Source organism: Pimephales promelas, chromosome 15 (genome assembly GCF_988280905.1).
Source record: "Pimephales promelas chromosome 15, fPimPro1.hap1.1, whole genome shotgun sequence".
Classification (NCBI taxonomy): domain Eukaryota; kingdom Metazoa; phylum Chordata; class Actinopteri; order Cypriniformes; family Leuciscidae; genus Pimephales; species Pimephales promelas.
This window is the reverse complement of record NC_142783.1, coordinates 8,005,967-8,029,053: the sequence shown is the minus strand read 5'-3', so window position 1 is coordinate 8,029,053 and position 23,087 is coordinate 8,005,967. Positions and strand designations below refer to the sequence as shown.

General features: G+C 38.4%; 1 protein-coding gene across 11 annotated transcripts in view; it reads right to left on the bottom strand.

Annotated features, from left to right (window-relative positions):
- Positions 1–23,087, bottom strand: part of arel1 (apoptosis resistant E3 ubiquitin protein ligase 1) — a 129,530-nt gene that overhangs the window by 85,964 nt on the left and 20,479 nt on the right. For 9 of the 11 annotated variants that reach the window (XM_089120077.1, XM_089120080.1, XM_089120076.1 and 6 more), the window contains 3 exons: positions 16,759–16,830; positions 3,723–3,949; positions 1,702–1,939 (listed from right to left, as the gene is read on the bottom strand). In XM_089120077.1, the coding sequence (XP_088976203.1) occupies positions 1,702–1,939; positions 3,723–3,949; positions 16,759–16,830 (537 nt within the window). The remainder of the gene's footprint in view (positions 1–1,701; positions 1,940–3,722; positions 3,950–16,758; positions 16,831–23,087) is intronic. The other 2 variants (XM_089120083.1, XM_089120084.1) reach the window with 2 other exon arrangements.

Genomic DNA, 23,087 nt, shown 5'->3' with positions numbered 1-23,087 from the left:
TTTCTTCTTTTATTTTTTACAGGGACCAGATGCCCCACTGATGAGTCCTGCTGACTTCAACATTCACAGGAGACTCTGTACATGAACATGCTAAAATTAAAAATCAAACACCTTGAAAATGACTGGTATGTACTATGTTTCAGGAATGGCACAAAGTTGTGTGACTGTTCAAGCCTCTGTCTTTAGATCAGTGTGTTTACCAATATGCTGTGCTTTTTTCTGTCCTTTGTTGAGTATCTTTGGATTATTTGTATCATTTAACATTTAATATTCAACAATATTATTGATCTGTGTTGTATTACTTTCATGTTATCACTGTGAAGCTGCTTTGATACAATCTGTATTGTAAAAAGCGCTATATAAATAAATGTGACTTGACTTGATTATGTTGTGTTGTAAATAAGTCCAAACAATCTTAAAGCCATTCTTTTTTTAAATCTCCTCATTCTTTGTGCAAGGCTCCTCATAATCATCGGGCCTGTTAGCACCTAATAGGGCCATTATTGGGAGGGTCTTAGTCTTTCTCAGGTGAGAAAAGCACTAATATTAATGTGAGATCACAACTTTTCGCAAAAAGCTTTCTTATACAAAACACGTCATACAAATTATAAATGAAAACAACTCAGACCCCAGAGGGTTAAGGCAATTCATCCCTCACCATTTCCAGGAGCTGGTAGCCTCATCCAGCCAGTACCAGCTCTTATAGGTAGGACCAAAAGGCCAGTGTGGCCTTTTGGTCTTCCCCCATTGACAGAGCAGTCTTCCCCCATTGACAGTGTCAGGAATTTACCACTCAATGTGTCCCCAACAAAATATGTTCAGTTGTTCCCTGCCACCTAGATGTTTCATGGCATCAATCCAACCACTCTCCTCAACATCAACAAATTTACACCTATTTCAGTGCATCTGGAAGTGTGGCAACTTCTGCCAAATGTTTCTTATTGGGTCCTGCAGACCATAGCAAAAGGTTATAGAATTCAGTTAAACTCTCATTTCACAGCGTTTCAATGGCATGCCCCCCACTGTGGTAAGCGCGGAGAAGGTCCCAATACTAACGCTAGAACCACAATCTTTTTTGAGGCAAAGAGGCCACATTCTTCATAATGCTCATAATTATCCCATGAGCTGTTTATATGAAGTTACATTCTGATTTTATTCTGTGTAAATGTTTCATATTTTTCAAAATGATTTGTGGCTGTTTAATTTGTTTGATTACTTCATAGTGTTAACATCATAATGGTCTCTGGTGTTGTGGGAATCTTTAAATAATTTATACTGCCTATAATTATCTCTTGTGCTATTTAATTTTTCATATTGTTAAAAAAATCTCCTGTTTTAGGTCTATAAATTTGTTTTATCTATTTATCTTTAAGGTGCTCACTAAATACACACATATACAAGCTTTCATAAATTGTTGACTTTTGCTCAAACACATTGTCCGATTCCATCTTTTGGCATCCAAAACAGACACACAAGTATAAAGGAGGTATTGATCATTGAAAAATAATAAAAAAACGAAGTTTGTACTCAATAGTTGCATCAGAAGAAGACTAAATGCATCAATCTTGCTAACAGGCATATGATTATGAGTAATATCAATTGTCTGCAAATTCTGACATTACAGTGTACGCATACTTCTAGGATGATAGCTTGTTAGGCTTGTATAATAGTGAGCATTAGGAATTTGTACTTGCATTTTACCTGGTTGGAATATTTTGTAGTAAGGGCTGTAGGCCACATTCAAGCCTCCAAGTTTTACAGCTACCTCGTAGCGTCCAGCCTTACGCACAGTGAAGGCCACTTTGACTACATTAGATTCAGGCTCTTGAAGGACTTCCTGGGTGACAGGGACTTCTAAAGCCAGCTCTATGTGAGTGATGTTCACCCTCAGTCCCACAGGTCTATGTGCAGGAAATGGCTGGCCATTTTTGTAGAAGAGCTGTGAGAAAGATTTCAAAACATCTAATACACAGTACTGCATTTATATCAGTTGAGCTGCATGAAGTACCCAATATATAGTCAGTCACAATTTGACAAAAATAAAAATAAAATAGGTAACACTTTAGTTTAGGGTCCAATTCAAAAATGAAATGTGCTTTATAAGTACTAATAAAAAGCCAATATCTTAGTAATATGCACACTATTAAGCAAATAGGTAGCTGCTTATTAGTGTGCATATTAATAGGATATTGGCTTTTTATTAGTACTTATAAAGCACATTTAATTTTCACGCCTTAGGCCTGATCACGCAGAACATGTATTTTGCAGTGAGAGACACCTTTATATTGTTTTCTATTGGCAGTGAGCGTTTTGCATGTTTTACCCGCCTGCTGTGCCTCACGTTTTTGTAGGAGCACTCTGAGCACCTGAAGTTGAAAAAACAAACAATCAACTCTGAGCAAAAAAGTGCCTGATGTCATGACAAATTTTTTTTTTTTAAACCCGGCTATTTTTTAATACGTGGGTCGTTGTAACTGACGTTCTCAACTAATTTCTATGTTACTTTCTCCCGCCCGCAACATTTATGTTTGGTCCCGCTCCCGCCCGCAAAAAGACTTTTTTTCTGTATCTCCAAATACTTTCAAGTTAGCCTTCGTGTCGCCACCATACATATCAGCATAACTGCTCCTGATAAATTATTTGTTATTAAGGCATCAACACAAACCATTGTTATAACATAAAAGCAAGCAGCTCCTGTGTGCATGGTTTGGCATGACTGTGTGTGCGCTCCCTTAATTATTCCTAAAAAGCTGACAGTTCATCACGATCTTACACATCTGTTATTATCAATGAAGCTTTCATAATATATACACTTTGTTTGTTATAATTAGAGGATTTGCCAACATACAGAATTCAGCACTGAACAAAAAGTCAGTTTTGTGCTGGGAGGGAAGTCTTATCGTAAATGCTTCTGATTGGCCATTGCGTTCAAGAAAACAACACATATGTCTGTGATTGGCTACATCGCTCAACGCTTTATTCTCCCTCAACCCGCACACACAGAGTGCATTAAAGCCCGCGCTCGGCACTCCCTCTTATGACGCATAAAAATAAAAAAAATCACAATAATTGAGATTTTTATTTTTCCACAAGTCATTTCAAGTAAATAGGCACAAGTCCGAGTCAAGTCTAAAGTCACAAGGAGCAAGTCTAAAGTCTAGTTGAGTCTTTTCAGAGATCTAGTCAAGTAAGTCTCAAGTCCAGAAAATTGCGACTTGAGTCTGACTCGAGTCAAGTCATATGACTCTCGAGTCTCCCACCTCTGACACAAAGTAATAAAACACTAATATGACAGATTACTTAACTGCAAACCAAAGAGCGCTAGTGCTATAATCCTTGATTAGACTGAGGACAGCTGTTTCGGTGGTCGCCTAGCAACATAAAAAGAACCTCAGCGCACTGCTCTTTTCTAAATTAAAAAAAGTCAACAAAAAAGGCAGTGCTGTGCACCTTGTGTTTTCAAACCTGAAAAACGTTCTGTCTGATCAGGGCCTTGTTCTGCATGATCATATACTACAACCCTAATCCTCCTACCCAATACCTAAACTTAACAACTATCGTACTAACTAAAACAACTATCGTACTAACTATTAATAAGCAATAATTAGGAGTTCATTGAGACAAAAGTCAAAGTTAAAAGTAAGATTTGGACCCTAATCTAAAGTGTGATAAAATATATATATATATATATATATATTTGTGAAAAGCTTATGATTTGTTACCTGCACTCGGAAACTCATGGTTTGACCGACTTCCTGTGGCTCTGTCCAGTCCCAGGAGACCTTGCATGAGCGTGGGTCCAAATAATTACCCCGCACATAGTCGTAGATACTGCGGTCCCCATGACGGGTAGGGTCATCATTCTGTAAGAAGCTGACCACACGAGCAGCAAGCTCACACAGAAACTTGATGGTGAAGACGAATGCGATGATGGAAACAGTTATTCCACCTAAAGAGAGCAAATGAGCCTTTAAAAACAGAATTTATAAATGTAAAAACTTTAAATGGTAAACTATTTTTTCACACAAGCCAACAGCATGAAACAACATCAGTGCTGTCTTTAAAACAGCTGTCAAAACACACCATACAAAAAATAACTGACTGATAAATGTTAGTAAAACAGTAATAAAAAACAAAAACAAATAAAAGCTTAAAGTAACTTAACTGCATACATTTGCACATATTTAGGTATGTGGCTGTATTCAGAATTAACTAATTATCAAGCTAATATGAAATAGTACACACTTCTCTTGAATTGTCTCCAAATAAATAGTCTCAGGTTACAACTGTAACCATGGTTCCCTGAGAAGGGAAATGAGACACTAAATCTTGGATTAGTAGACCATCAACCGTGTCTAAAGTACGAGTGACAGACATGCCAATTTTATTGGCCAAAGGCAGTCCATAACGTCACTAGCGGGCCATAGATGTGCCATCCATGTAGGTGTCTAAATGTAAAAAAGCCTGATAAAAAAAATGTATCTGACCTTTTTATATTCATTTCCAGTTGGGAGAAATATTTACTTTTATTGGTAAATATGGGTAAAAAACTCTTTTTAGACCAAAGATTCTCATCTTTGATTATTATTTTGTGCATTTAGGTTTTTTCTCCTTTACAAAGCACTACGGCTGCCCTGATGGAAACGTATAACTGTAATATTAAAATGTATAACTGTAATAAAAAATATTGTCCGGACCTCTGATGGGAAGGAAAAATAGAGACCGGACCTCTAGTAACTTTAATTGAATACCCCTGCCCTAAGCCACTATCTTCCAAAAATACAGGATGATACCCAAGCCTCTATGCTCTTATTACAAGGGATGTTTTGGGTCCTCCCTTGCAGGCTAGGCGTTAGCCTTATGAGGGCCCAAGAACAAAGCTCTAAGGAATAAATGGTGTCAAAAAAAGCTATGTCAGCTATTCTTTTGCTTTGGCACAGCAATTAGGGAGTATGCATCAAAGGGAGAATATTCTTAACTACGAATATTCTTAACTTGGATATTAGCACTACTACCAGGGGGAGAATGCATCGAAGGGATGCAAATATGACAGTAGCAAAATATAGTTCCAATGGTTGCTTTTATATTAAAGGGCACCTATTATGCCCCTTTTTACAAGATGTAATATTGGTCTCGGGTGTCCCCAGAATGTATTTGTGAAGTTTCAGTTCAAAATACCCCATAGTTAATTTATTATAACCATTTGAAAATGTCATTTTGGGACCTGATTAAAAATGAGCTCTTATGGGTGTATGCCACCTTAAATGCAAAAGAGCTGCATATCCCCGCCCTGCCTTTGGATGAGGGCGTAACTTGAAGGGGAGAGCGAGAGACCCGCTGTTTTGAATGTCATTCAGCGTACGTTTGAATCGGAATATATAAATAGTACTAAGAGACTCAGGCAGAATAAACACATGAGAATGGACCAGTACGTGTCGGTATGGTTATTTGATACATTTATGTACTTATAGAGTTGTAATCGCGTCTTTTTGCAAGTATGGATGTGCAACACACACACACACAGACACACACAAACACTAATGCTGGCGCATGTAGTTTTTTGAAACTACATACACATTCTGTGATAAAGTTTGCTACGTACAAGCGAAATTACATTTATGCGAGGGACCTGGCGTCATGTTTAGCTTGTCAAACAGGTGCTTCTGTGGCAAATGTGAGAAGATGGCTAACTTAAAGAACAACAACAACATATATGCAGTTTTTAATACAATATCTTTAAATATATATTTATAAACGTGTGGTTACACACTATACAAACAATGTATAAATTATATAAACAGACATCCTACGATGACAACAACTTTAGACGCATAATTTGTTGTTGAAATGGCTGACAGACTGAAATGACTATTTGCTCAAAAATCATAAAATACACTAACTAGAGGTGACGTTGGATCGCAAACAGTAGACGGCAATCCACACTTGAGGATTAATTTTTAAGCCACAACAACAGGATTAACCCAAGAGTCCACGACAGAACACTTATGTTTCCAAGAGACATTACCGACTGTCGTTGAAACAATGGAGGATGTACAGATCACCGAGGGCGGGATCTAGGCCACAACCACACTGTCAATCAAACCCCTTGCTCAATTCTACATCACAAAGCGCTGAATCTTAGAACAGCTCGTTCTGAGACAGTGCACATGATTTATTGAGATTTGAAAAAAAAACACTGGGTGGATTTTTATCATTCTAGGGTGGTTTTGCTTACACACTGCCAACACACATTTATGTTCAAACACCATGTAAAAGTGAATTTTCCATAATAGGTGCCCTTTAAAGCCTCAGAGGACTACACTTTGATAATATCTGCCTCTACTCTGCCCACCTATGAGCCCACGATAGCAGCTGCAATTTTGTTACTTCAGCAGACACTGTGCCTGAACCGTAAAGTGGAGCTCCCTTACAGAGGCTCACAAAAGCGAGTGCATTCAGCCCCCTCAAGACCTGAACACACTTGCTCTGTTGGCAAGGTGGGAGCCATCAAAGAGTATGCAACATCAGGAAAGACGGGCGGTAGTGGCTCAGTGGTTCATGTAGTTTGCCTACAAACCGAAAGGTTGGTGAAACAATCCCCGGTTCCACCTGACCAAGTGTCGAGGTGTCCGTGAGCAAGACACCTAACCCAACTGCTCCCGATGAGCTGGATGGCGCCTTGCATGGCTGACACCGCCGTCGGTGTATGAATGTGTGTGTGAATGGGTGAATGTGAGGCAATATGTAAAGCGCTTTGGTGGCAATTAGGTCTATGAAAGCGCTATATAAATGCAGTCCATTTACCATTTACAAAGAGATAGCTTCTTCAACTGGGGTATCCTTGCATATCGCTATTGCAAATCCCTCCATTTTGTAGAGAATCGAGGCGAATCAAACACAACTTAATCAAATTAATCTCTCATGGGATTAATTCACATGGCTTCAACACTCCAAGTTCTGGAGCCCACATCACATTCCAGAGTCACGGAACGGCTCCATGCTGTCTGCTCTGGTTAAGTAACCCCCCTCAGAGCAGGACTTTTATTGCCCCGCAGGCCCAAGAGATGGGCACTAAACAGGACGAACGTGTCAATATGTTAATGTTTTACCAAGACAAATCGGCTCAGAAATGGTGGAACAAGAGGCCTGACCACCAAAAGCCTGACCACCTTTGACCTCCCTCAACATCATCTCTGTTGAGCGGGACAGAGACGTAACACAGACCCCTACTCCTTGAACATACCACAACCTCACTGTTGAGATCTCACGCATAAAATCATATAAACTCACCGCAGAACAATTCTGGGACGCATAATCAAACCTCACAATTCTTATTGCTTCCTGCAATTCATGTGTTGTGTTTGTTAATGCTTAGATCGCATATTAATCATGTAATTGTTGTTAACTATTAACTCTTGTAATTGTTATACAACCATTAGAAGTGTGAATGCCTCGTTTACTCTTAAACGAACCGTATTCTCGTAATTCAAAAGATGGCTTGATTGAAATCTGCGTAAAAGGTTTTGTTTTATGGTTATAATAATCATAAGGTTTAAACTATGGTCTTTTGTCTCTACTAAGTGCTGGAGACCAGCTCACAGACCATGCATAAATTATGATAAGCAAGAAGTAGATCCACCTCTAAAATCATGCCATTACCCCATTGGCCTGAAGTTTCTAGGAGGTTGGACTAGAGTTTAAGTTAAAGATCCAAACAAAGGAACAAGACCTCATGTTATGTTTTGTATGTGTTTTGTGTTCAGTTCGTTCAGTTCTGTAACTGTTAAGTTCGTGCCTCTCTCTAAAACCAGCAAGAGAGAGTTCTGTTCGTGCTTATCTCTGAAACAAAGAACGTGTTCGCATGCTTCTACATCGACTAGACCAAATCCGACCAGCAGACGAATAACCCATCAAGATCAGGGTTACAATTCAGCTCATTCAAGCCATCCAACTCGCCTTACTTTCATTTCTTTCCTTTATTGTCTTTTTCGTAAGAGTCTCGTTTCAAAGTTAAGTTTGCTGCAAAGCTTCGTTTCAAACGGCTCTCCGCAACGCGCTTCGAAGCATAAGGACTCTCATTTGCCTGCCAACCACACGTGATCGGCAGCTCCAAACATCCCTCCAGGCACTTCAAAGACGACCCGCCACGAGGACCCGGGGAACCGCCCCTCCATGCAACGCAACAAAGGAATCCCCAAAGCCACGCAAAGACACAAGCAAGTACTCCAGACTCTTAGCTGAATGTATGCTTTAATGTAAATTGAATAACCTCTCTAAGAAACGAAGGTTCAAATTAATGCTTGGTGGTCCTTTCAGGTCATGTCTTACGTGCATATAGAAAGTTGTATTGTATTGTATTGTATTGTATTGTATTGTATTTATTTCTTCGGTCAGTCATTTAGAAATCATGTCATAAATCATGTAACACAAAAAAGAGAGAGAGAAAAAAAAAAACAAAATTAAAAATTAAAAAAAAGTTGAAACTTTCTCTCTCACTCTTTCCAACTCACTCTTCCCTCTTCGCGACTGTATGAATGTGTGTGTGCGTGATTATGTTTAGACCTTAGTTTTGTGGTTAGAATAGCTAATAAAGTCTTGTCCATATATTTGAAAAGATAATTGCCTTGTGTCGTGTTTGCACATTTAGGGCCAATCCCAATTCTACCCCTTACCCCTTCCCTTTCCCCTAGCCCTACCCCTTCGCCTTCCCCTTGACCCTTGAAACAGAGTGGCAATGTGTAGGGGTGAAAATATTCCCCTAAGAAATGGGACACCACTACGCCTCCGTTAAACGTCATTATGAGTCGTCGCTAGCGCCTACGTCACAGGAGATGCGCCGATGTTTATCACAAATTCCAAGATCCCGTCGACAGCTGCAGTTATCTCAGTCGCGGGGGTTACAGCTATTTTCTTGCATCTTGTGAAGTTCGCAGGAAACAACGGAGAAGACGAAAATATGTTGCGGGACTATCGTTAGCAAACTACAGTAATTTTAGCGATTTTTTTTTACAAATGTTTCTGTGAAGAAACTGACCGTAAATATGAACACAATATTGAATGTAACATTAAGCAAATCATTATTTGTCGTTATAATACTTATTAAAGCCACAAATACTTAAATTTATGGGTCTCCTTTGTCGCTTGGGCAGCCAGCCTGGGTTAGCAGTGACACTTCTCATACCCCTTCGTTTGAAGTGTGCTCCCGAAAAATCTTCGTTTGAAAGGCTATCTGGCCCTTCACCCTAGCCCTCCCCCTCCAACCAAAAGAGAATTGGGACAGCCCTACCCCTTCACGTGGACGCGCAAAACGGAGGGGAAGGGGAAAGTGAAGGGGTAAGGGGTAGAATTGGGATTGGCCCTTAATGTCTTGTACTGTTCGATCTAAAGTTACCTTGCTAGGACATAGTGTTTCACTATAGATTTGGAATTTATATCCTTGCAAATTACGGCACGTTCAAATGAACTCCAAACGAGTCATTTGCTCGGTTCAGTGATTCGGTTCCATAGATTCATTGCAAATCAATGAATCATTTCCCTTTGAGCTAAATTGGCCTTCGGCCCCTTTAATACATTTTATGTATATTATTATATGTTGCATTTGCTACAATTTCCTCAACACCTTAATGTGAAAATATAGGAAGAACAAGGCTCATATACACTTATATGTGGGGCAGCGGAAGAAGCAGTTTATTAACACCTGCTCAACTCTTTCTGCCTATAATCTCTCAGAACTAGACACGCCATATTATCAAATGCTAGAACGGAGCTTCTCACAGCAAATGAGCTACAATGAATACAATCCGCTCCCTCGAGAGCTGAACGCACTCCGTACATACGCTAGGCTAGACCCTTATATTTGTTGACCCGGAGCACTGGGACTTTTCCCGATAATTCCCCCACACTGCAAATGCTCCAAAAGTGTGATTAAGTGGCGCATAGCCACTGATCTAAATAAATAACTGGATTGCTCATTGTGTTTTAGACTGCAAGCGGGCGGTGAAGCCACAGGAAGTTTGAGCATATCATTTACATGAATAGTTTTTAAGATATACAGTATGTATGTATATTAATTGATACTTAAAACATTATCTGAAAAGTTTATGGTCTTTTTAGGCAGGATAAACGATACATGAGAAGGTGTGTCTATTGCACACTTCCGATACAAGAACTAGCACAAAATAGATTTCTTTATGCATGTATTCATGCAAGAAATAAATAGTAAGCATTAACATATAGCTGAGATTATTAGCAGAAACGGATTAGAATATACATTAAATATTTAAAAACATAATTAATACATTTATTTTAAAAGGTTAACCATGCATAATTTTGCTCAGAGCGACAGTATAACTGCTTGGAAACAAACCTTCGTCTTTAAATCCATACGCAGTCAGCGTGATTTTTCCGAATAAGTTGTGAAAAGTGTATATTATTTCCTGAAGTCATTTGTTGACCAACATGCACTTCAGACTTGAATTAAGTTTTATTAATATTGTTGAGCTAATTATTAATTTAACCAATGTTTAAATCATTATCTTTAATGCTTCGAAAAACATGCTGTCAACAAAAACACTGTTGAATCATTTAGTTACTGTATGAATAAAAACAGTATTATACTGTTTACATAATAACATATCCAGAGTATTCACTCTGGATATGTTATTATGTAAACAGTAAATGGCGAATTAAGTTGTATGCACATGCATTACAAAGCATAAATCTGTATTCAGATTTCAGAAGAACCATTGTGAAGAATCGTTTGTCAGCTGATCTGAGCTTTAATGAAGAATAACATCTTTTAATAAGCAGGCGAAATTCCTTACTTTAAACAAATAACCATTTAAATGGTTGCAAACTTTTATGATAGAGCATCAATCATTAACATTACTGAATGAAACTTATCCCCTGCTCCCTGAATGCGTATGCTGGATAGAAATGAACATTGTTCAACATTTTTCCTTTTGTGTTTAAAAAAAGTTATACAAGTTTGAAAAAACAAACAAACATATGTTTGTTTGTTATTTCAAACTTGTATAACTTTTTTTATGATAACAGTCAATAAATGGTGAATTGGCCATTGGTGTGAAAATACACACACACACGCACGCACGCACGCACACACACACACACACACACACACACACACACACACACACACACACACACACACACACACACACACACACACACACACACACACACACACACACACACACACACACAGTACTGTGTAAAACTTTAAGGCACATTAGATTCTTTACCAAAAATGCTGTGCAAACATCATTTCAACTAAAGGAAACAATAAATTTGAAAAATAAATTAATATTTCCTACTAGCACAATAAAATAAAAGATAATACTTAAAAAAACAATAAAACATCTAATTGTTTGAGATTATTGTGATTACAGTACACTGTAAGTTCACTTGCTGTTTTACATTTTTAAGTAGACATTTGTCATTAACAACTACCTCATTTCAACTTAAATTATATTATACCGACTTATCAGTATCAAGCTGGATATCATGTAACTTATACAAATTGTTGAAATTGCTTGATTTAATATAAAAACTTAAAGGGGTCATGACATGAGAAACCAAATTTGCCTTGATCTTTTGGTATATAAGAGATCAATGTACTATTAAAACTTCCTGCAAGTTTCAAAGCTTAAGATGTCCTCCCCATTATAAACGAACCATTTATTTAATCAAGCTCTAAATACAGCTCGTTCTGGATCCATGGTATGAAGTGACGTCACGGTACGAAGTGACGTACCAGTCGTTTGCATATGACCGCCTCCAGGGCAAGACAACTACGCCTCATTTCGCATCATCACATGTGTTGTCATGCAGCGAGTGGGTCTGTTTACAAGAAGACTGTGATGCCACAGAGATGTGCTGTTGCTGCTGTGGACAAACAACATGATTGAATACGCTGCCGAATGATCCAGTTCCAGACGTCAGGGAAAGCAGTCGGATGCAGTTTATTTGCAGCATATGCAGCGCGCCAAAGCTTTATTTGAACGGTGAGAGAGATGAGTGTGACAGAGGGCATGTTACTGAAAGAAGAACGAGCAGAGAGCGAGCGAGCCCCGGCCGTGTGCGCGCCTTCAAACTCTCTCTCTCTCTCACTCTCTCTCTCTCTCTCTCTCTCTCTCTCTCTCTCTCCCTCCCTCCCTACAACCACGATCGGATGATAAGAGCAAATCATTTTTGACTCTAATGAGAGCTGTTTCAGTACTATGGTACGGTCTAAATCCTGAAAATAATCAAATAAATGATGAGTTGACAACAACTCTGTAACCCAACGATTCTATCTTGTCTACAAACCACGTTTTGTCACGAAAAACCACGCAATAAAACGAACCAGAAATGACGCAAAACAGCACATGCGCCAATACCCAGCGAAGAAGAGAACACAACACGTGAATATAGACGTCGGACAGAAACTAGTGCTGCACACTGTTTGCGCGATGATTTGCTCTGAGAAAAAAATGCAAAAAAAAAGAAAATTTACCTGGTGTCCTCAACCCATGCGTTGCTATGATTGGCTGTACTCATGACATCACTGAGGTTGAGTCCTTTTACTGTCTATGGTTGAGACGCGCGACGGCTCTGGAATCTGGATATGCCAAGTTCACACTACAGGATTTTAAAGGGTAACTAAACCCCTGGTCAGAGACTGACTCCACCCACTAGCAATATTTGAAAAATGCTGAAAAAATGGGCAGACCCCCGCGGGGCCAGGGGGCGTGCACCTGAGACCCGCCGTGAGTGACAGCTGCTGTCAGACTCTAAAATAGAGAGAGACTGGAGTGACGCAAGTAGCTGCCTTTGCAACAGAGCGGCCATTTGAAGTCGAGGACTTTTGTCCCTCACCTTCACCTTCACCTGAAGTGGATGAGGGTGAATTGTATGTAGACATAGGACACAATCCATTCGAGCCGCTGGCTCAAACTGCGGTCTTAACTCCCGCATCGCGACCGGCATCTGATGAGTTTTGTCGTCGAGTTGATCTCAATAGCGCACGCTCTGTGGGCATATTGATATTCTGCCGCTATGTGAAAAAATCCAGCAAAATGCGCCGGCTCGTTTGTCGACCCCAGAGGATTAACTTTATCCTAACCATAAATTGTGATTAAAATATCCATGATCACTCACATCAAGACGCCGCTGCGGTGGAGGAGTCCATGCAGGACGAGCAGTGTCTGGCACTGCGTGTGGAGCTGTGTGGAGAAGCCCACGCCACCTCTATTCCGTTACTATCCTGATCACTGTACTAAACACTGATAAATCTATGCTAACTTGAAGCTATCCTAACTGTACTATGCTACTAGCTACACAAAATAATCTAAATTATCTATATAATGCTATGCTAAATAGATGCAACAATACTCTATCCTGATCGTTTTCAAAAATAATCTAAATAACTATATAAATGCTATGCTAACTAGATGCTAATAAATGCTATCCTGATCGTTTTCAATACTCATAAATCCAACTCCTGACTCGCTACAGTAGTTTTGACGGAACCAGATGCTTTTATACCAGGGGCTGCCAAGGGCGTGGTGAGCTCGCACCAAGGGCGTGATAGAGTGGCGTCTGAGAGTTCCCTACGTCAGAAAGTACCCCTACTGCAGGAGCTTTCCATTTAACCTGAAGAGGGCAGCACTCAGACGTTTTTACACCATATATTTGACTCAATTGTCAAAAAATGTACTCGAATCAATGAACAGCATTTATGAAGCTCCATTCTTACAGATCATTAACTAAAAAAAGTTGTTTTGGTGTTTAGTTACCCTTAAAGCCCGATTTATGCCCAACTTGCAAATCGTTGAGCTCGCCGACAGGTCAGGGTGTTATCGAGTGCAAATCGCGGGGAATTAGCGGGCGATGAACGCTTGCCAATCTGTTAGTATGAAAGAGCCAACAACGCAGCGAAAACGCTCGCAGACGCATCGCCGAGCCCAGAAAAAATATCTAGCCTGCTAAATATCCAGAGCCGTCGCGCGACTCAAACTCAGTGATGTCATGAGTACAGCCAATCATAGCAACGCATGGGTTGAGGACACCAGGTCGTCGCGCAAACAGTGTGCAGCACTAGTTTCTGTCTGACGTCCATATTCACGTGTTGTGTTCTCTTCTTCGCTGGGTATTGGCGCAATATTTTTGTATTTATTTATTGCGTGTTTTTTCGTGACAAAACGTGGTTTGTAGACAAGATAGAATCGTTGGGTGACAGAGTTGTTGTCAACTCATAATTTATTTGATTATTTTCAGGATTTAGACCGCAACATAGTACTGAAACAGCTCTCATTGAGTCACAAATGATTTGCTCTTATCATCCGATCGTGGTTGTATCCAGGGCCGTGCACAGACGTTTTGAGGGGCAGTGGCCTTAGCCAAAAAAAAGGGGCACTATGTGGGTGGTTGCTTGTTAACACAAATGATTCAGTTATTGTTGCAGTTTTACATTTTTTACATTATTGTTACAATATTTTCATTTTACAGCAAAAAAAAAAAGGATGGGGGGGGGTGTACTTAGGCTATTATTTGTATTAGATCGAGAGAGTACAATAATTTGATTAGACAAGCAGCTAATTCTAAGAACGTGGATATGTTGTACAAGTTGTTAGCACTAGTAGAAGTCCAAGAGCAAAACATTACCGACATAAATGCACAAAAACAAACAAAAAAAATAATGAATAATTTCACAGATTCAACCACTTATGGAAGCTTGTTTCCGCCACTGAATAAAAATATAAATAATTACGACTTTTTATCTCAAAATTGTGAGATATGAAGTCAGAATTGTGAGAAATAAAGTCAGAATTGCGTGATATAAAGCCAGAATTGCGAGATATAAAGTCATTGTGTGATATAAAGCCAGAATTGCGAGATATAAAGTCATTGTGTGATATAAAGCCAGAATTGCGTATAAAGTCAGAATTGCGTGTTATAAAGTCGCAATTCTAAGAGAAAAAAAAACAAAATTGCGACTTTTTTTCTCACAATTGCTAGTTTACATCTCCCAATTCTGACTTTATATCACATAATTGCGAGTTTATATGTCGAATTTCTTACATCTTTTCTCAGAATTGTAAGATATATATTCGCAATTGCGAGTCTCAAGCCAATTCTAAGGGGGAAAAAATACTAACTTTTTCCCCTCAGAATAGTTTATATCTCGCAATTCTGACTTTATATCACATAATTTGCGGGTTTATATGTCGAATTTCTTAAATCTTTTCTCAGAATTGTAAGATATAGGCTACTCCCAATTGCGAGTCTCAAGCCATTTCTAAGGGGAAAAAATACTAACTTTTTCCCCTCAGAATAGTTTATATCTCGCAATTCTGACTTTATATCACGCAAATCTGACTTCATATCTCGCAATTCTGAGAAATAAAGTCAGAATTGTGAGATAAAAAGTTGCAATTGCCTTTTTTATTTTTTATTCTGTGGCGGAAACAAGCTTCCATAGTCTTGCATACCCTACCTGTTAATGCAACAGCTTTCGTGAACTGTCGTATTCACTCTTATCTCAGTTTCAAGAGAGGGCCGCAGACGTACGCTGCGGAGTGCGGACTGCAGAGCGAGCGGGAAAACCTGGAGCGGTTTAGCGGAATCAACTGAATGCTTTGAGCAAAGCGGAGCAGGTGGGCAGGAGGGGCACCTTAGTCGATGAGAGCAGAGGGGCAGTGGCTCTAGTGGCTCAGTGCACGGCCCTGGTTGTATCTCTATGTAGTGCATTGTCAACTCGTGTAGTGAGTTACCTCCTGTTGTGGATCAATCACGTTGTGTTGTGTGGTGTGAACAGCTAAACAACTTGAACACTCCTGATTTCACTGATAGCAAGTCATGTAGTGTGAACCGCACAGTTCAACCCGACGTTTTAAAATCATGTAGTGTGAACAAGGCTATATCTAGCATGCTAGATATTTTTCTGGGCTCGGCAAGCGTTTTTCGTCCGCTAATCCCCAGCGATTTGCACGCAATAACACCCTGACCTGTCGGCGAGCTCAACGATTTGCAAATCAGGCATAAATCGGGCTTAAAATCCTGTAGTGTGAAATTGGCTTTAGTCTACATGTGATACAAAATGATTAGCTTAATAATTTATGCATAAGCACTACTGACGTTGGCCAATCATAACAGTATAGGCTTTAACACTGAAGTCTTAAAGGGGAAAACAGACCCCAAAACAGACTGTTTGAATCAGAGGTGAGAAACAGGGTGAGAAAATTTCATAAATCACTACATTTAAAAAAAAATTGTACAAAAAATTATAGCAATACTACAATTGCACTTAAGGGAACATAATAAAACAAAACTAAAAACCATGTCATGACCCCTTTAAGCTGCCATGACTTACTGATCATTTTATGCATAGTTATCGTTATCATGCAAATCATTTACAAACAAAAAAAATGTGTTAAAGGGTTAGTTTACAGTTACATTTACAATTATTCATTTAGCTGAAGCTTTTATCCAAAGCGACTTACAATTTCTATATATGTCAGAGGTCGCACACCTCTGGAGCAACTTGGGGTTAAGTGTCTTGCTCGGGACACATTGGTGTCTCACAGTGGATTCGAACCCGTGTCTCTCACACCAATGGAATGTGTCTTATCCACTGTGCCACCACCACCCATTATTTTTTTTGCGTGAACATTTTTTTTGCATGAACTAAGCCATTAACACACATTTTGGAACTACATAATTAAACTTTAAAATAATGGCATCAGGCAATTGACTCACCAATCACGTAAAACATGAGGTCCCTTATCAGAAAGCACAGGGCAATGGTACAGCCAAATATCAGAGCTCCTGCTGAGAAGTGAGACATAAATTTTTTTATATAAATCACATCCTCATGAAATAATTAACAACACCTTTTTATTTGCACTCAGTTTTAACAAACAAGACATTTATTTGAGAATAAATCACAGAAGCAAAACATGATAAAGGTTGGAGGGTATTGTCAGTCACCATAGACAAAGATGTGATCAACAGAAATTTCTTAAATAATATTAATAATAATAATAAATAAAAATAAAAGCTAAGCTAAGTTAAGCTAAGTTCTTGATTTGGAGGCTGACCATGGTTTTGTGGGGTATTAAGTTTATTAAAGGCGATTAAAACAGCAAGTGATAAGTTTCAGATAAGAGCTACTTCAACAGAAGTTGTGGTTGCGTCTTCACCTTTCACGTACAAGTAGGTGTGTTTTTATTTATTTTTTTATTTTTTTTTTGCGTTTGAGTAGTTGTGGTTTGACAGTGTTTTCACTTGCTGTCAGGGAAGTAAGGCAGACCGATTTTTATGACAACTGTACTACTTTTATGGTCTGCTGGCCGTGTTTGAGTGCTGAACAACCGGTACAATTTGTAACATACTTTGAGATTGTCTGGGTATCAGTTTTGAGTGATAGGTCAATTAAACACGCTTTACTGATGTTGTTAATCTTTCTGCTTTGTTTATAGCATTTACTTTTTCTTTAGTGTTGAGAGTTTTTTTTATTAATTTTTTTATTTAACAATCAGACATACATACAAACAAACCAACGTAGTGCATTAGTGAGCAATCTTGTAAATCCCTAATTTCAGCAGTAACAAGAGTGATTTAAGTGTTTGATCTAAGTGTGTATGCGTAAACATAGTAACCATTTATTATTTATTACCATTGTCATTACCATCACCATCCCACTCCACACTACCACCATACTTCCCATATTGTGTTGGTAGATTTTTATTTCCATCCTTCCTCCTATGTAACAATTGCCATTGTCAATCCTGCATAAAATAAAATATGATATTTTTTGATATTATATTTAAGATAATATAAGATAATCTTCCCCCAAATCTCATCAGTCCCTATCTTTTCCTATTTTTCTGTTTTTTTTTGTTTTTTTGTTTTTTGTGTTATGTGCAATGTCTAAGGTGCATTAAAATAGGGAGTACAGTGCGAGAGTGTCTCAAATTGGGACAGAGATTCTGTCCCGTTGAAACCACTTCTCGCCTGTCTTGGTGTTTGTGAGGCTTTTTCATATACAGTATACTTATTCCTTCCTTTTTTCCCCCTATTCTATGTTGTGGTACATTAAAAACCCATGAAGAGATAAGGGGGAAGTTATTGCAATAGTGATGACAATGACACTTAATTCTAATACAGCATTGACAATGGCAATATTGATGATAATAATAATAATAATAATAATAATATTAATAATAAATGAAAATGATGATGGGAGTGGTGATCACAACGGTGAGAGCAAAAGACAGCAACAACAGCAATTACAACAATGAAACAACAAAAGAAATAAAAGTGAAAATAGTAATCATAACAGTAACAGTAGTAATAACAATGATGACAGAAACAAGTTCAAACAACTAAAATGAATATTCATGGGTTGATTAAGAAGGTGGGAGATGTCGGAGTTAAGAACAGAGAAAGGATTCATAGCTCTAAGAGGTCAGAAAAGTGTTGGGCGGCAGGGGTTAGTGTTGAGAGTTTGTTGGGGACTTGAGACTTGTTTGTTGGTTGTTTTATAATATTATATTTTGAGTTGTGTGGCTGGTAGTGTGTATTTTACACAAACATATAATTCTAGCTTCATTTTTTTTTAATTAACATTTGAATGTGGGTAAGTTTTATAAATAGAAAAACAACATTTTGAACAAAAAGCAGAGAAAATAGCATCTTTGTCAAAGACTATGTCCGGATCGGATTCATAATGATGATTCATAATTTATTTCTTCCATCAGCACCACCAAAGCTTGCACAGTTGTATACCTTGTGCTGAGACGACATTTCATTTGGTAGCATTAGGCAATTTCAATCTATATGTGGTTTAATGTTTGAAGATGTTTTTTTACATTACCATAAGCAATGATTTTATCACTTGTTTCTAATTCTTTTTCACACATGGTTTAATCCAGATATTCTGTCCTCTTTCAGAAGATGCATAATAGCACAAAAGTAACATAAATGTTTTCTTATTTTAAAGACGTATCCAGTGAACGAAAATCTGCACTCACATTTATGCTAATAACTTTTGAACCATAAGGGCTAGAAAGAAAATTGTAATTTTTTGTCCTAGACAGTTGCTCCAATTTTAATGGAAATTTAATCGGATCATCTTCAGATGATGCTGGCAAAATTTATGGAATTCAAGAGGATTAATCAAACCGTTTTTGAATAACACGTGTTCAGTAAAGAACATGCAAAACACAAGGCTGCTTGGTCAACGATCAAAACTGACAACCGTGGCCCAACGTTTCAGTGCAGTGCCACCTAGTGGTCAGGAGATTTGTAAACTATTTTTGCAGATAACTTCTAAACATTTTTTTTTCTTGGACAGAGATCTGATTAGTGCTGTTTTTTAGATGGTAGTATGCTGATTTGGTCATAGCTCTCAAAGCGAAGATTAGACTCCAGAATAACACCAAGATTCCGGACCTGCCTGGCAGTGTGATGTCCAAGTAAAAAAAATTACGCGTTAAGACACTCTTTACAGATGTTGTAGTGGACTTTTAGCTTTGTTTTAAACCCCATGTGTTCAGATTTCCTGCATTTTCTTTTCATGTATTGCACTACAGATGTGTTTCTTAATGGTGCCTTGTGCTTGCCAGGGATTTTCTGAAAGGACAAGTTCGGTATTTTACACTTAAAGCCCTGTTTTAAGATGGTTTTTGATGAAATAGAATTGTTAAGATTAAGAATTCGGGCACATGCTGCTGTCCCAAGAATTTTCGGTTTCTGTGGTTGCATCTGTGTTTGTAAAGCGTTCTAGTGATTTTGGATACACCTCACAAAGAGAAAATGAAGTTAATTCTTCTGACTTTAAAATCTAGGGCTTATCCATCAAGCCCGAACACTCGTAAAGAGTGTGGCTACTGTCATAAGATGGGACATATTATTGCTGAGTGTCGAATTTTAAAATGAAAGCAAGAGCGTCAGGATTTTTCAACTCAACCTCACGGTTCAGTTTTAGTAAAAGTGTCTTAGCAGCAGTCTATCACTCCTGTAGTTCCTGACAAGTGTTTTAAACATTTCGTGTTTGACAGTTATGTATCATTGACTGGTCGTGTTGAGGATCAGAGGGTTATGAATATCGTACATACTACGGTGGGATCACAATCCTTTATACTGCCAACACTTTGCCTTTTTGTGCAAAGTCTGCATGTGATACCAGCACTATCGTGATTTTTTTTAACTGTACCTCTTCATCGCGCCTGGATGTCGTCTGATTTAGTCTCTAGATGTTTTAATGTAGCGGCCCATTCTTCCCTACCTGTAAAAGGTGTCGATTTCATCATGGGAAATGATCTAGCTGGAGGAAAAGTAATGCCAGTTGTGAATGTTACTAATACTCCGTTCATTGATTAACAACCCGATGCGCTTGCACAACATTTCCCAAATGTTTTTGCTTCTAGTGCAGTTACGACACACACTCAGGGGAAAAGTCTGGCTAACGAGAATGAAGTGAATTTAGGCGAGTCTACTTTTGCAGAGATGTTTGAGAAAAATGCATTTTCTGAGAATGTTGATGTTAAACCGATCCAAATGTCTATTTGCCCAGATCCTGACATATTTTTGCCTATTTCATGCAATGTTCTTACTGAGGCTCAGAAAAGTGATCATACATCAGAGAAGTGTCATCAAAGTGTTGACAGAAAAATATCTGTCCATGAAAAATATATCCATATTCACCTTTCAGATTTCACTACCAAAATGTTCATTCTGTTTAAAAATACAACTTATAATATTCGACAGGCAATTTTCGGTCCATTTTATTTCGCTTTACAAATCCGCTTCCACAAATTCAGTGGTTCACAGTGATTCTGTATATCAATGTTGTATGTAACTTTAGAGATGTCCCTAAACTTGTTCAATGTCAAGCCAACTTTATGCCAGTATATCACTGGGAAACGCTTAGCATAAAACTTTGCAAGTTAAGTTCATATTTTGAGTTCATCTGTTTCCCTGTTCCTATAAGTACTATAGAGCTCTGGCAGCTGACGTCACACAATCTAAACTCCGCCATTTTGGCAGGCAAATCAGGAGAGTGCCAGAGCGGCTGTAGCAGTGATATCTATACGTAGCCTATAGCGGTTGAATGATTTAAAGTCTATTTAAAATTTAAAACCATAAAATTTCAAAATGACTTCGGGGAATGTTTAAACTGTTGATTAACCCATTTAATCCCACCATAAAGATATAAAAGAATAATTGTACAATAGTGTCAGTAAAGATACAGTATTAGGCTATCATTATCCCATAAAACACAATGTTTCACAAACTTTCCATAAACAGTTTTTAAATTTTTTGATTTTATTGATTATTTCAATGGACAACTAATGACACATCATTAGGATATTTTCATGTCTGGGAAAAATTTGTCAAAAAAAAGACTTGAAGAGACTCCCTTCACCAGTAATTAATTTTTCTATGACCCTCCAAAACGATTGTGAAAAAAGCATGACCCTCCCCGATAATTTATTGTTTACTTCTGTTCTGGTTTTTTTTTTTTTTTTATACAACTAACAAACGACTAAACTCCTGCTTTCTCATTCTACTAAGGCTGTAACAATATACCAAAATTCGGTTCGTATCATGATTTTTTTTATTTTAGATTTAAAAAAAAAAACAATAATAAAAAAAAATCACATTTTTGGAGCTAATGGAGGGGGTGGGGCTCTAGGGTGGCGCTCCAAAGTATCTAAAAGCGGCCACAAAGAACCGGCAAAGGTAATGATTATGAATATGTCAAATATAGCAAGGAGACATTTGAATTGTTTATTAATAAACAAGGTTTTTCTGTGTCAGTGTGTCATCTTCAAGATATGAAGTTGATGATGCTGACTCGCGATCTTCAGTAACGCACCAGAGAGAAAGGCACATTTCATATGGATTATTACATAAGCATGCAGAGATCATATTTTTCGTTTTTAAATGTTCTGTTTAAAAGTAGACATCACGCTTTCTATACATTTATATATATATATATATATATATATATATATATATATAAGGTTTGTGAGGCAAGTAGCCTAAATATACGGTGAGTTTCGGCTTATTCATTATTCAAAAAACCTGGCTTAGATCCAACTAACTATAATAATCTTCGTCCCATCTCAAATCTTCCCTTTATTTCTAAAATTCTTGAAAAAATGGTGTCTGCTCAACTCCACGCCTATCTTACCCTCAACAGTCTTTATGAACCTTTCCAGTCTGGTTTTCGCCTCTCCCATAGTACCGAAACTGCCTTAATAAAAATCACCAATGATCTACTCATAGCTGCCGACTCTGGACTCATCTCAATCCTCATCCTTCTTGATCTTAGTGCGGCCTTTGATACCATTTCTCACACCATTCTCCTCAATAGACTCTCTTCTCTTGGCATCTCCCATACCCCTCTTGATTGGTTCCGCTCATATCTCTCTGACCGCACTCAGTTTATTCAACTCAAATCTTTCACATCCCACCCCTGCCCTGTCCCTACTGGCGTCCCTCAAGGTTTAGTTCTTGGCCCCCTCCTTTTCATCACCTACCTACTTCCCCTTGGAAATATTTTCCGCAAATTCAACATTCATTTTCATTGTTACGCAGATGACACCCAGCTCTATTTATCCAGCAAACCCACATCCTCGCTTCCCTCCTTGTCCCTTACTAACTGCTTACTTGAAATTAAAGACTGGTTCACCTCAAACTTCCTAAAACTTAACAGTGATAAAACTGAACTCCTCCTTGTAGCCACCAAATCCACACTTTCCAAAATTAATACTTTCACACTACCCATCGACAATTCCTTGGTCTCCCCCTCCCCTCAGGTCAAGAGTCTGGGCGTAATCCTGGACTCCTCCCTATCCTTTCAGTCACACATTAATAACATCTGCCGGTCTGCATACTTCCACCTTCGCAACATTAACCGCCTCCGTCCCTCCCTTACCTCTCACACTGCCTCCATCCTTATCCACAGCCTCATCACCTCCCGTCTTGATTACTGCAACTCCCTTCTTTTTGGCCTCCCTCAAAAATCTCGCCATAAACTCCAACTTCTTCAGAATTCAGCTGCTCGTGTCAACACC